The 15,007-nt window shown below is 49.3% G+C and overlaps 1 protein-coding gene and 1 long non-coding RNA gene across 2 annotated transcripts; one reads left to right on the top strand and one right to left on the bottom strand.

Annotated features, from left to right (window-relative positions):
• Positions 1–357: 357 nt before the first annotated feature.
• LOC122394154 (trichohyalin-like) lies at positions 358–1,699 on the bottom strand. Its single transcript, XM_043390814.1, has 2 exons — positions 1,684–1,699; positions 358–1,379 (listed from the first exon to the last, which is right to left on the bottom strand). The coding sequence occupies exons 1-2, from the start codon at positions 1,697–1,699 to the stop codon at positions 358–360; spliced, it is 1,038 nt and encodes a 345-aa protein (XP_043246749.1).
• Positions 1,700–3,739: 2,040 nt separating this feature from the next.
• LOC122394150 lies at positions 3,740–14,543 on the top strand. Its single transcript, XR_006258804.1, has 3 exons — positions 3,740–3,795; positions 3,917–4,004; positions 14,448–14,543. It is a non-coding gene; the product is annotated as an uncharacterized LOC122394150 (long non-coding RNA).
• The last annotated feature ends 464 nt before the right edge of the window (positions 14,544–15,007 follow it).

The raw sequence follows: 15,007 nt of genomic DNA, 5'->3' as shown, positions 1-15,007 counted from the left end.
GGTCATTCAAAGTGACCTGGTGACCTGATCTTAAAAGTTAGGAGGTTCAAACTTGCACACCATGTGTAAAATTGATGAGAGAATAGTCGTACCAAATTTCGCGTATCCGCGAAAAACCTCAGGGGGGCGGATATCCGCCCCCCCCCGTCGGTGCGCGGGTTAATACAAAAAAAAATTGCCAGGGTGTCGTAATCAAGTTTGTGATAAAGTAATCATGGTTTTTCTTTTCCACGGAGTAAATAGCGTTGAAATCGCTATTTTAAAAATAGCGATTTTCCACGGAATAAATAGCTCAGAAATCGTTTCACGTTTGCCGGTTTCTATGCAAAGTCGCTCACCGTCTGATATCGAAGTCTGTCACTCACCTTCTTCGTTCTGGTGTCCCTCCTCCAGCTCTCGTGACTCTCTCTGGTGTCTCTGCTCCAGCTCCAGCCACTCCGCCAGCAGTGTCAGATGGAGATCTACGCACTGCTGCTGGTGGGAGCGATCAAGCCGTTTCAGCTGTTTTCTGTGCATCTTATTCAGCTTCCATTGTCTTCTCCGTTTCAGGAACCGTCGCAGAAGCCTTGTCCGTGGTACCTGCGGACCGTGGTATCTGCGTGGAAGAATATCGATCCGCATGTTAAGGTATCTGTTGTCCTCTTTGTGCTGCCGAAGGAGCTGTTCACGCTTCTCCTTTTGACGCGCCAGCAGGCTCTGCCGCTGATCGTCTTGTTCCTGCTCCTGAAGCTGTTTCTCTAACTTCTGTCTCAGCTGATGACGTCTCCTGCTGCACTCCTCCAGCAGCCGATCCAACTCCTCCGACCGGACGCTCGGGAGCCTCTCCTCCAGCTCTTGTGACTCTCTCAGGTGTCTGAGCTCTAGCTCCCATGACTCTCTCTGGTGTCTCTGCTCCAGCTCTTGGCACTGCTGCTGGTGGGAGCGATAAAGTTGCTTCAGCTGTTGCTGCATCTTACTCAGCCTCCTATGTCCTTTCCACTCCAGGAACCATCGCAGAAGCCTGGATCGTGCTTGCTCATTGACTCGCACGTGCATGCATCTGGTGTCCTCCCCGTGCTGCTGATGAAGCGTAATGCGCTCCTCATAGTGACGTTCGTCCAGGTTCTGCCACTCCTTACCGTGTTTCTGGTCCAGATCCAGACGCTCCTCTTCATGCTCTTTGTCCATCCTCACTCTTTCTTCGTTTCCTGGGTTATCCAGTTCCTGCCAGAGCTGCTGATGTTGTAGTTCCTGCTCCTTCCACCGCTCCTGATGTTGCTGTTCAATCAGCTGCCACCTCTGCTGGTGTGGGTGAGGCGGACCCTCTGATGGCTGCTCCTCCTCATCGCAGTGCTGCTCCTCGTCTTCGATCTCTCCGTCGCGGTCACCCTGCGGCGAGTCTGGAACACAGCAGGTCAGACAGAAGTCACACGCTGGGAGGACGGTCGATAGGCGACCAAATCGAAAGAAAACTGGATCACTATTCACAGTACAAGGTAAAAGACCATGTGTTATGGCATGCCATTTATCAGCATGGGCAAGAGAGTTACAAAATCTAGTTACTTCGCTCAACATTTTTTTATGCATTTATTTTTACGATTTGTTGCGATTTGTTCAAAAATGATTTTTTATTTTTACGATTTATTCCAATAATGAACACTGCATCGTGCCTCACGGTGATAATGTAACAAATAAGACACTGACTCGCGGTACTGTACATGACTAAACCCGGGGCCCGCTCACTATGGGGCCCGCTTTGGAGGCGATGACCCCCCCGAAACGAAATCCTGGCTGCGCCACTGCCTACAGGTACCCAAAATTTATGCTATGGCCCGGCGAAAAAAGTGGGGGCGTTTAACGCCCCCCCAGTAACTCGCGGGTTAAGGTCCTAGGTCACCGGGTGACCTCCCAGGTCAGGTCAATGACCCGAAAACTGGGAAAATCGGGACCTGTTAGAAAGTCGTAAATTGTTGCTGCTATGTGGTTTTCCGGGGTGCTGATCACGAATATCGTGTTAGTTTTGATCAGAGATGATGTCTTTAAGCATTTAGACCAGGTCGGGTCAGGTCAGGTCAGGTCAACCGGTAGGGGTTGTGACGGGTATTCGTAATACGTGTCAACCGTCTCTGACAGCTTCGTAACATGTTACGAAGGCAACAAAACTACTTCGTAAATGTTCAAATGGTTGCCAAATTCGAATTTAGCTCCAAAAACTAGCCTAGAAACATGTAAAACTCGAAAAAGTGAACCGAGGTCACCCGAGGTCACCAAAGGTCAATGACCTGACCTGACCTTCAGGTGACCTTGACACCCACCCTAATGTATGGGAGCGACATCAAATTACATGTTTGAACGTTTTAAACCACAAAAAGCTTGCAAACGCGCGGCTAATGTGAGCCGACATACGCTGAATCGCGATTCCGGCCAAACATGGTCTCAGAAAAGAGGTCACAGGTCAAAGGTCATTGGGGTCAGGGTCATGAAATTTTCAGGGATAGTGTAAAATTGATCAATGCGAGGGTACTGAAAGTTTCGTCGCGATCGGCCGCTTTTTACGCGAGTTATTCGCAAAAAAACCTTAGGGGGGGTTGCATCACCCCCCCCCCCCTGTGCCGGCGAGGGTTAAACTAGGTCAATGAAATTTGGTCACAAGGTAGTTCTCCGCTGGGGCTATCGAATGTCGTTTGAAATTCGAAAATCGGTCGGTAACTTTCCGAGATCTTTGGGAGGGGGGGGGAGTCACGGGTGGCAGGGTCGGTTGACGGCCATAGGTACAGGGGGCGGGTTAACCCCATTTGAGCTCACCATATAACAAAAAACAGGCATTTTTGTGGGGGGATAGTGAATCAACGAAAAGGGAAGTCCCCCCCCCCCCGGCCAATGCGACATGGGAACTGTGAACTATGCATCCTTCACAATCTTGGATCCCGGTTTGGCGGGAAACTCGGCCGATTGGAATCGGCCCCCGCCGAAGTTAGTTGGTAGCACTGCTGCTCCACGGCGTACATTTCCTACCAGCATAGGGTTTACATGTTAAATGGCCTGTTTTCGGCGAGCGATATCTCGGTCAACCTTTGAAGGAATCAATGGTTCTTAGTCTCAAATGATAGATCGATGAATTTTCTTTCGGCAATTCCTCTACCATTTTTTACGAAACCTAGCCGATCTTCTACGGCGTACAGGGTAAAGATTTCTCTGCACCCCGGCACCCGCGATCCGCCTCTCCGAACGTCGGCGCGCGGTCTTCGATAGCGCAGTCGGTAGCGTATCGGGCTACGGATCCGAGGGTCATGAGTTCGAATCCTGGGAGCGCCACGTGGTTTTGGCTAGAATTGAATGATGTGATTCTTGAATGTATGCATAATCAATTATTAATAGCTAATTGAATGTATCTGCCCACTAATCGGCCCCTAAAACCTGTTATTTAAGAAATTTAAGAAATGAATGTCACGTGCGCGTCACGACTGCCAACCACAAGCGCTACCATATTCTAGTTTGAACTAACCTTTTGCTAGTCCCGACCACATATAGTACTGGTTTTCTAGTAGTTATACTAGAAATTCCTACCAAAGTTCGTCCTACCCTTCACTCAATATACCCTGGATTGGAATGCCCACATTGGTTGTCATGACAACGGTTGCCTGGCAACGGCTTGTATCGGAGAGCGGAGGGAGGGAGCGGATGGAAATGCCGGCGAAAACGGATTCTTGTGTTTTCATGTGGCATCAACTCGAAGATGTGAACGTGATTGAGAGAGAAGATCAGAAAGACGGCCTTCAGGAATTTGGGTCACAACTCGGTCACGATACGTAAATGGTAAAGTAAATGCTCGAAAATCTTCATAGCTTCATTCATCCTTCTGAATAATATCTAATACATTGTAGGTGTAATAATTGTTTTACTGCATTTTGTACTATTTTTTATTTTTCCGCCTTAGATTCTTTTGTAATGCTGACCGCTCGTCCAAGTTCCAACTTTTTTGTTACAAAAAACCAATACCTACTTCTATTTCGTCATGACAGAAGGTAAGCTATCTAAATGATTCTCATAACCCGTACGTCGGGACATGACCCTCTCCACTATCGGCCCATCTCTCTCACATCATCGCTTTCAAAGCTGATGGAGAAGATGGTCAATGTGCGTCTTAGCTGGTTTCTGGAACGTCACGGTGTTTTTACAAACGCCCAGTGCGGTTTTAGAAAGCACCGCAGCCCTGTTGACCACATTTTAGCCCTCGACACCGAGATATGCACCTGTTTTACTGAAAAGAAGCACCTTGGAGCACTGTTCTTTGATATTGAGGCGGCCTATGATACAGTGTTACGACACAGAATACTTTCCAAAGTACACAAGTACGGCATACGCGGCCGGATGGGCCTCTTTATCAAGAACTTTTTATCGGGTCGTCGGTTCAAAGTCCGAGTTGGCAGTAGTCTTTCGAGCAGTTTTACTCAAGAGAACGGAGTTCCCCAAGGCGGAGTTCTCAGTGTGGCGCTGTTCGCTGTGGCGATCAATGATATTGGCGACAAACTTGCACCATCCATCGGCAGATCGCTATTTGTCGATGATTTCGCGATCTGGTTTTCTGCCACGACCGCCCGTCACGTTGCCAGACAGTTGCAGCTCGCTGTAACCCGTCTAGAGAGGTGGAGCGACGACAACGGCCTTCGTTTTTCAACAACGAAGACCGTCGCTATGCACTTTTGCCGCCGCCGCTGCGACGACTTAGCCTTAGGAATCAAGCTCCGTGGACAGGTGATTCCTACTCGGCCGGTGGCGAAGTTTCTTGGAATATTTTTTGACAGTCGTTTGACGTATAGAGAACATTTTAGAATGCTTCGGGAACGATGTTTTAAATCCCTGAACGTTTTAAAATGTGTCGCCCGCACATCTTATGGTGCGGACCGCAGGACGCTCCTTCTTTTATATCGGTCGATCGTCCGATCGAAACTGGATTACGCATGCTTTGTTTACGACTCTGCCAGCGAATCCAGTAAAAAGGCTCTTGACTCCGTGCACCACGCGGCGCTACGTGTTGCCACAGGTGCATTCCGCACGTCGCCCAAGAGCAGCCTCCTCGCCGAGGCACACGAACCGCCACTATCTCTCCGCCGTCAGATGCTGGGGATGAGGTACGCACTGAAACTCCGCCAGTTCCCAGGACATCCGACGTATCCGTACGTCTTTTCTCCTGATTTTAATGGTCTTGACAGAGTGCGACAATCGGTCTCCTTCGGATTGCGCATAAAAGAGCTCTTTTCTACAGTCAACATAGAGTTCCGTGAAGTGCGACGTACGTGGGGTACGCCCTCTCCGCCATGGAAATACGCTCCAGCGCAAGTAGACCTCACGCTCTCTGAGGTCAAGAAGGACGACCTGCCGCCATGTGTGCAACGAGCACGGGCATTGGAACACATTGCGTCATACGACGGTTTTATCTCGGTGTTTACAGACGGCTCGAAAACGGAGGACGGCGTCGGCTGCGCTTTCGTGGCTGGTCGCGACACGCGCACTTTTTCATTGCCTTCCTCTGCCTCCGTTTTCTCATCCGAGCTCGTTGCAATCGAGAAGGCGTTGTGTTTTATCGAGGTGTCTGACAACTTGTCTTACCTCATTTTATCGGATTCTCTCAGCAGCCTGCTGGCTATACGGAGGTTCAACCCAGACAATCCGATAGTCCAAGACATTTTATCTCGGCTCACGTCGGTGGAGCAGTCAGGCAAAACTATTAAGTTTTGCTGGATTCCAAGCCATGTGGGTATAACTGGCAATGAACTCGCCGACGCGGCCGCGAGACGCGCGGCCGCGGCTCCATGCCTTCGGCGTTTGCCCCTGCCGGCTCGTGATTTTTACCCAGCCATCCAAACCTTCACGATGTCAAGCTGGCAGGCAGAGTGGCATCTCCAAGGATCTGGGAAGCTGCGGAGCGTGAAGCCTACCTTGGAGCCCTGGCAGTCTTGCTTCCAAAGCAACAGGCACCAGGAAGTGGCCCTCTGCAGATTACGTATTGGTCATACGTACGCGACTCATGGCTATCTCCTCCGTGGAGAGGAACAACCCACATGCAGTCGGTGTGCCGTGCCTCTCACTGTCTCTCACGTGCTTTTATCTTGTCCTCTCGCTGAACCGAACCGGACACGCTATCTCGGGCGCATCGCTCCGGATACCACTATCCGCCACCTTCTGGGTGACGACTCACCCTGGGTTTTATCCGGCAACATTTTCTCCTTTATCCGTTCGATCAACTTCCAAGCGATTTACTCGACCTGACATTAAATCCAACTAGTCCTCTCTAGTCCTTACATCTAGTCAGTTGTCTAGGACGACACTCTTGCGCTGCTTTATCTTACCTTGCTGTTTTATATCGAGTCTTTTACTTTTTAGTATTCGTATCTAGAAGGTTCTCTCTTTTGACACACTTGTTTTATTAAAACGACGTTATGGGCGCAAAATGACCTAAGTAGTCGGCGCGCCCTAAAGCCCCAATTAACAAACAAACAACCGTACGCCCCGTGAGCCGTGGGGCTATCGCAGGACACTGCCACCCGTAGGGGGGGGCTATTTCGCCCCTTAACCCGCGCCCTGGTGGGGGGGGGGGAATTTTTTGCCCCCTCCCCTCCAGACTTTGGTAGTCATAAAGCAGGCGTCACACTTCCGTGTTAACGGCCGGAGGTCCGGTGACGGGCTGTGGCCTTGAGACGGCCGCCGGTTTATTACGTCACAAACGTACTATCGATGCAGAGTTTTCTATCGATGTGAGAGCTTTGATTTACGGAGCGGGGAGATGAAAATGACCAGCGCACAGCGGACGCAGGGAGAGGAAAGGATAAAAAAACTTGGTCACAGCAGCGGACTCGCTTCGAATCCGAAGGTCCCGGGTTCGAATCCCACCATGGCGTTGCCTCAGCGGCCACTTTATCGTACTTTTTAAGTTTTAGAGGGCTGGGATCGGCAGTGCTGAGGGTGCTAGAGCTCACTGACTCGACTCCAATGCAGAGGTCCTGGGTTCGAGTCCCACCACGGCGTTACCGAAGCGGCCACTTTATCGTAGATGCTTTTTTAGTTTTATAGGATTGGGATCGGCAGTGCTGAGGGTGCTAGAGCTTACTGACTCGACTCCAATGCAGAGGTCCTGGGTTCGAATCCCACCACGGCGTTACCGAAGCGGCCACTTTGTCGTAGATACTTTTTTAGTTTTATAGGATTGGGATCGGCAGTGCTGAGGGTGCTAGAGCTTACTGACTCGACTCCAATGCAGAGGTCCTGGGTTCGAATCCCACCATGGCGTTGCCTCAGCGGCCACTTTATCGTACTTTTTAAGTTTTAGAGGGTTGGGATCGGCAGTGCTGAGGGTGCTAGAGCTCACTGACTCGACTCCAATGCAGAGGTCCTGGGTTCGAGTCCCACCACGGCGTTACCTAAGCGGCCACTTTATCGTACTTTTTTTAGTTTTAGAGGGTTGGGATCGGCAGTGCTGAGGGTGCTAGAGCTTAATTCGACTCCAATGCAGAGGTCCTGGGTTCGAAGCCCACCATTGCATTAACTCAGCGGCCGACTGTATCGTACTTTTTTTAGTTTTAGAGGGTTCCGCAGTGCTGAGGGTGCTAAAGCTCACTGATTTAACTCCAATGTAGAGGTCCTTGGCTCGAATCCCACCATGGCATTGACTCAAAGACCGATTTTATCGTACTTTTTAGTTCTAGAGAGCTGGGATCAACAGTGCTAAGAGTGCTAGAGTTGACTGACTCAGCTCGAATGCAGAGGTCCCAGGCTCAAATCCCGCCACGGCGTTGGCGATCCCAATCCTATAAAACTAAAGAAGTACGATAAAGTGGGCGCTTCGGTAACGCCGTGGTGGGACTCGAACCCAGGACCTCTGCATTGGAGTCGAGTCAGTGAGCTCTAGCACCTTCCTCAGCACTGCCGATCCCAGCCCTCTAAAACTTAAAAAGTACGATAAAGTGGCCGCTGAGGCAACGCCATGGTGGGATTCGAACCCGGGACCTCTGCATTGGAGTCGAGTCAGTAAGCTCTAGCACCCTCAGCACTGCCGATCCCAATCCTATAAAACTAAAAAAAGTACCTACGATAAAGTGGCCGCTTAGGTAACGCCGTGGTGGGATTCGAACCCAGGATCTCTGCATTGGGGTCAAGTCAGTGAGCTCTAGCACCCTCAACACTGCCGGTCCCAGCCCTCTACACACAAAAAAACACGCACACACCCAAAAAAGTTCGCGACTGTCGGCCGCTGATCGAACGGCATGGTGGGATTCGAACCGGTGACCTTCGGATTCGAAGCGAGTCCGCTGCTGTGACCAAGTTTTTTTTATCCTTTCCTCTCCCTGCGTCCGCTGTGCGCTGGTCATTTTCATCTCCCCGCTCCGTAAATCAAAGCTCTCACATCGATAGAAAACTCTGCATCGATAGTACGTTTGTGACGTAATAAACCGGCGGCCGTCTCAAGGCCACAGCCCGTCACCGGACCTCCGGCCGTTAACACGGAAGTGTGACGCCTGCTTTATGACTACCCAGACTTTTTGATATATCTCCAGAACCGCTGCGCCGATCGTCACCAAACTTTCAGTACCCTCCCGGACATCAATTTTACACATTGTGACCAAAATTTTTTTCCAAAGGCTATGATACGTTGGCCGGAAATGACGTCAGAGTGACGTCATGTTCTGCCGTTTTCGACCCAAAAAAGGGTTTCGCGGGAAGAGCTGTCGGTATTAGTATATATAAGGTCCGAGTGGCGAACCGATTATGAAAAGCATACTATACGATGTATTTTGACCTCCTCATTTCATATCTGATAGTTATTCCTTCTGGAACCAAGTATCAAAGCACCTATGAAATACTTACAGTTACCGCAAATCACTACCGCACTCCACACCAACTCCACACGCTCCACACTATCGCAATGTGCCGGGCGGCAATTACTGCGCAAAGCTGGCCAAGGTCAAGTAAATCAAGGATGATATCTAACAGTTGCTATTCAACTGTGAATAATGACGTCATAATACTTCTCGCGGCGAAGCAGCGCAGTGCCGAAGGCAATGCCTTAGGAGAGATTACAGGCAAGAGTAAATCAAATATTTTTAGGTTAAGTGGTTATGTATCTGGCTTCAGGCCGAAGGCCTGAAGCCTGATGCATGACCACTTAACCTAAAAATATTTGATTTACTCTTGCCTGCAATCTATTCCTGCAAGTAACTTTTTCCTTATCCCCGGTAGGCAAACATCAGTAGGTTAGGTTAGGTTAGGTTAGGTTAGGTTAGGTTAGGTTAGGTTAGGTTAGGTTAGGTTAGGTTAGGTTAGGTTAGGTTAGGTTCCTTTTTTTGTAATTATGACGTCACTTTCATCACACCATTCGTATCGTTTTCTTTTTCCCCACCCAAAACCCCTGTTCCTAAAATTTCCCCTGAAATGGCAGCAATCCACATATGGCAGCGCTACAACGCCCACGTTTTTCATTCGTCGCGTGTTAATGCCGCCGGGTGGTATTGTAGTGAAATGGGTTGGTGATTTGGTGTTTTTTTCACGTTTCCAGTAAATGTAAGTATCATTTTTGGATTCAGGATGTCAAATAATGTAAGAATGTGAAAACTTTATCTTTTAACAGGCACTCGGACCTAATGTATACTTTTACCGAGCTGTCAGGCCTATAGCTTTGCAAATAGAGAAAAACGATAAAGACGTAAAAGCTGTAAAATTGACAGGGCTACAAAACTACTATCTCGGGTTTTTTTAAATTTTTGGATTTTGACCCCCAAAAATCAAAAAATAGTTTTTTTGAATATAAAAGCCAAAAAATCCAAAAAGTTTTTTGAAATTCGCAAAAACACAATATATGTGATAGTCCTTACCTCCTTCTATCCACATACCAAATTTGAGATTGATATCTCTTTTTTGGCGAAGTTATAGCGAAAAAACGGTTCAAAATTGATGACGTCAAATTTTCAAACTCAATTTTTAGCAATTCTAGACCCCGTAGCGCAAAACAAAGACCATCATTAGACTCCCCGTGACGAGCTGCATCGAATCAATACCCCTTTTAAGCAAAACTATCAACTTTAAAATTTGACCTTCTTTGACCTGACCTTGACCTGACCTTCACCAGAAAGTGACCTAAGCCTACCTGATAGTCTTATAACCAACACCATTGAGTTGGAAATGAAAAATTGGCCATAAAACATGCAACGCACAACCTTAGTACCTAAAGTTAGGTTCATGTGACCTGACCCAGTAAACATGCCGACGTCGGCCCGACGTCGGCCGACGTCGGGGTGACGTCGGCAACTCGGCATCGGCATGCCGACGTCGGCCCGACGTCGGTCCAACCTCGGCACGACGTTGGCTGGATGTCGGATATGCCCGCATGTACCGACGTACAGCCGAGGTCCAGCCGACGTCGGGCCGACGTCGGACCGAGATCAATTGCTGAGGTCCAGCCGACGTCGGGCCGACGTCGCCCCGACGTCGGACCGACATCGGCCGCTGTTCTGACCGTTAAAATAATATAAAATACATGTTTCATGTTTCATAAAGAGCTTCTGTATTCAAAATATCCTCAGGAAACTCAAATCTTCCTCCACGCCGCAACCCCCTGATCCGGACTGGACGGGAAACTTTATCCCATTTGGGATTACCCGTAAGCCGAGCTCGCCCGTAGCCGGGTGTGGTGAGTGCTTGGGGGCTGCTCGGCCTATCCTTTGGTCAGGCTCAGCCCCGGCAACTCACCAGGGCCGGGCCCAGTTCATATAGAAAGGCCAGTCGGCAAGTGTCACTTTGCCAAAGTGCCACTTATCAAAGGGACACTTTGGGAAACGTTGGTGCAGGTGTGTAAGAGTGGCTATATGAATCCATTGTGGGGTCGCCCTTTCCAATAAGTGTCACGTAACAGCAATGGGGCCAGGGAGTAGGGACTCTATATGAACTGGACCCAGGGTGCTCGCCAAGAAGACCAATGTCTCCATCCTATCATCCTTCCGGCTCTGAAATGGTCTTGTCAGACCGAAAGGGCATAACACAACAAAACAAACTACATTTGCTATCTGGCTGCGTGGTGTAGTGGTTAGCGGACTAACCTCGCGTTCAAATGACACAGGGTTCGAATCCCATCGCCGGGTGATGCTTTTGGCGCGTTGTCCCAATAAACATGCCGACGTCGGCGACTGGGGGGGGGGGGCTCGAATCCCGCCGCCGGTTGATATTTTTGGCGCGTTGTTCCAATAAACATGCCGACGTCGACCCCGTCGGTCCAACGATGAACGATCTCGTCAACCTCGGCAAACGACCTCGGCCCGACGTCGGCTCGACGTCGGCTGGACTTCGGCTGGACGTCGGAACATGCGGGCATATCCGACGTCCAGCCGATGTCGGGCCGAGGTTGAACCGACGCTGGGCCGACGTCGGGCCGAGCCTCGGCCCGACGTAGGGCCGACGTCGGCATGTTTACTGGGGACCTGTGACCCATGGTGACCTGACCTGTGACCCTTGGTGACCTGACCTGTGACCTGACCTGGTAATGTCAGTGAACTCTTATAGCAACATATGTACTAGGCAACTGACGCCCTATCGCTGATTCTCGGCAAAATGCGTTTTCTTCGGTGTTATAGCGCATTCCCTAGATGACCCGTGAACGGTGAAACATTTCATCTTTGACCTGACCTGTGACGTCATCGGTGACACTAAGGTCAATGACATTTGGTTTCCCTTCGACAAATTTGACAGCCCTTTCGAACGCCGTTTGAATTTCGCGGATCCGTCCAGTAGTTTCGGAGATATGATGGGGGGGGGGGAATAGTCCCCCACCAAGTCGTGTTATAAACAGACCCCCCAGGGCGCGGGTTAACCCCGCCCTGGCAGTACATTTTTCATAACACGGCCTGGCAGGATGGTTGATGCGACCCCCCTCGCGATTGGCTCCTATGGCACCTAGAAACACCAAATTTGGTAGGTAGGCTGGCCCCCAGGATTTCTCGCCCCTGTGCAAATTTCGTTGCTCTAGGTCAATTTTTAGGGGGTATAAATGTAAAAATTTCTCTAAAAACAGGCAGGTCAAAAGTTTTTTCGCTTATAACTTTTGATCTAATTAGGATAGAGAAAAAAGAAAAGCACCAGTGACCTCAGCACGTCAAGGCGCGTCGAATGATATAAGTATTTTTATTATAAGTTTTATTTATATATATAAGTTTTAAAATATATTTTATAAGTTTTCATTTTTCCTAATTGACTTATAATGATGAGGTCACGAAAATGACCTGACCTCATATGACCTTTAGGAAAAATCCGAGATACCTATACAAGTTGTGGGACTCATAATGGATACTAGATCCTGCAAGTTTCATTTCCCTGTGACATCTCCTCTGGCAGTGAGGGCGTTGTGAAGTTGCGACATCTGAAGACCGTGCAGAGGTCCACTTATGACGTCATAGGTCCGTGACCTGACCTGACCCAAAAACGCGGTTGGTGTCAAAAGATCCGGCTTGGATCAAAGGTCAGGTATGCCAAGTTTCAGCTCTCTATCGCCAGCGTGTTCGGAGCTATCGCGAAAAAAACTATGGGGGGGCACCCGCCCCCCCCCCCTCGGCTGGCGAGGGTTAATTAACCCGCGCACCGACGGGGGTCTGCGCCAACTTCGCACCGACGGGGGGGGGGGGGGCGGATGACCGCCCCCCCCCTGAGATCTCGAGAACGAAGCAAGATAGTGACAAGCGATAAACGGCATCGGATACGCACGGACATGGTCTACAATTTTTACGAAGGTCATTTTCAGGTCAGGTCAAAGATGACGTCACAGGGGTCGAAAAAGTCAAAATGGCGGCGCTAGATATGGAGAGAGTTTTTCTCGAATAACTTTCGAATTAGTCAAGATAGGAACAAACTAAGGGCAGCATCGTGATCCTCTCGTCAATCCGCATCGGGTGATATATATGTTGACCTCGAAAGGTCAAGGTCAAAGGTTGACCTCAGGTCACGTGACCTCGAGGTCATCATGTATATCATTCGATGTGTCTTGATGAGCTGAACACAATAAGACCATCCGCGCGGCTGTATCTTGTTCCTGTACGGAGTTATTGGCAAAAAACCTTTGGTGACCTTTGATGACGTAACATGACCTTACAGCTGCCCAACAGCAAAACAGACCTCAAGGTAGTGAAGGTTGATCGTATATGAAGTCATGTATGGTATATGGGGCCATTCCGACCCGTTTTAGTGCTAAAAACAGGGAGTTGATTTTTCCCCCATTGACTTATAATGGGGAGGTCGCGAAATTGACCTGACCTTAGGTCACTGATATCAAAATTCCGAGATATACAAATTGTAGCTACTAATGAGGTAATAACATCCTGCGACTTTCATAGGCCTCCGACATCTACTGTAGCTCTGGCACGGTGACAAAGTTGCAAAAAAAGGACTTGAGGTTGGGTCATTCAAAGTGACCTGGTGACCTGACCTTGAAAGTTAGGAGGTTCAAACTTGCACACCATGTGTAAAATTGATACGAAAATAGTCGTACTAAATTTCGCGGCGCTACGCGCCGCGGTTTTTCCGCTATTCGCGAAAACCTCAGGGGGGGGGCGGATATCCGCCCCCCCGTCGGTGCGTGGGTTAACATTACGACGTAATGACCTCTAACTGACCTCAGGTCAGTGACCTCAAAAACCCGAACCATATGTTATACAACTCGGTGAACTTAGCACATCCTGAAAGTTTGAAGGAAATCAGTCCAAAACTGTGAGAAGAACAGGTGCAAAAAGAAAATTGAAATTTGACCATGACCCTGTACCGGTTTTTCTGACCTGGTGACCTGACCCAAGGTCACCTGGACCTGAAATTTTCAGATAATATGTAAAAAGGTTGCCCCATAGGCTGTGCCAAATTTGGCGCCGCTGCGCGCTGCCGTTTTTACGCTATCTTTGAAAAACCTTAGGGGGGGGGGGTCGCATTGACCCCCCCCCCCTGCCAGGGCGAGGTTTAAGTTTTAAATCATAACCTTACTTTTGGGACACCCTGTACTTTCTTGGCCTCACACGCCACAACTTTGATTAGTTTCACCCCTGCAACGTCATCTTTGCACTGACTTGAAAAACCCCGGTGTAAAAATTGCAGACATCAACCGAATGTATCCCATCGTTTTCGAGATCCTAGGGGGAGGGGGGGGGTCTATCGCCCTTCTGTGCAAAGTTGTCCCATAGTCATTTTTTGTCAAACCACTTTGAGATATGCAAGACTCTGAGTTGTCCATAACGATGACCTCAACATGAGCTAACGACGGGCGGGCGTTTTTCACAATTCAAAGTCCAAACCTTCGGGCCACAGCGCTCCTCGAAAAGCGCTGCCCTCGAGTAACGATGACCTCCTTGTTTTGTGTGCCTATTTGTCCATCCCAGAAATGACAATAATTGCTCACTCAGCTGCACGTTTCGGTCACTCTGACATGTTTTTGTTGTTTCTGTTCGCAGCTCGACTCCATGGTGTTTCTGAGACTGATGTCGACATTTCAATCGGTTCCTATTCTGATGTCGGCCCTGTCATCTCACGGCATATTCCTGCACCGACGGCAGCAGATGGGTATCTCTGGATCAAGTCTGAATCTATTCATACGTTATAATTGTATTTAGCACAATGAATGTACTTTCCATCTGCTTAACCCTAGTATTCCTGGCGGGCTCCGCCGGGACAAGAAACTGGCGGGGGGGGGGGCCGATTCGGCCCCCCCCCCTGAGATCTCGAGAACGAAGCAAGATAGCGACAAGCGGTAAACGGCATCGGATACGCACGGCCAAGATCTACAATTTTTACAAAGGTCATTTTCAGGTCAGGTCAAAGATGACGTCACAGGGGTCGAAAAAGTCAAAATGGCGGCGCTAGATATGGAGAGAGTTTTTCTTGAATAACTTTCGAATTAGTCAAGATAGGAACAAACTAAGGGCATCGTCGTGATCCTCTCGTCAATCCGCATCGAATGATATATATGTTGACCTCGAAAGGTCAAGGTCAAAGGTTGACCTCAGGTCACGTG

Source organism: Amphibalanus amphitrite, unplaced genomic scaffold (assembly GCF_019059575.1).
Source record: "Amphibalanus amphitrite isolate SeventyFive unplaced genomic scaffold, NRLGWU_Aamphi_draft 000576F_arrow, whole genome shotgun sequence".
Lineage (NCBI taxonomy): Eukaryota > Metazoa > Arthropoda > Thecostraca > Balanomorpha > Balanidae > Amphibalanus > Amphibalanus amphitrite.
The sequence above is the reverse complement of the archived record's forward strand: the minus strand, read 5'-3'. Positions and strand labels throughout refer to the sequence as shown.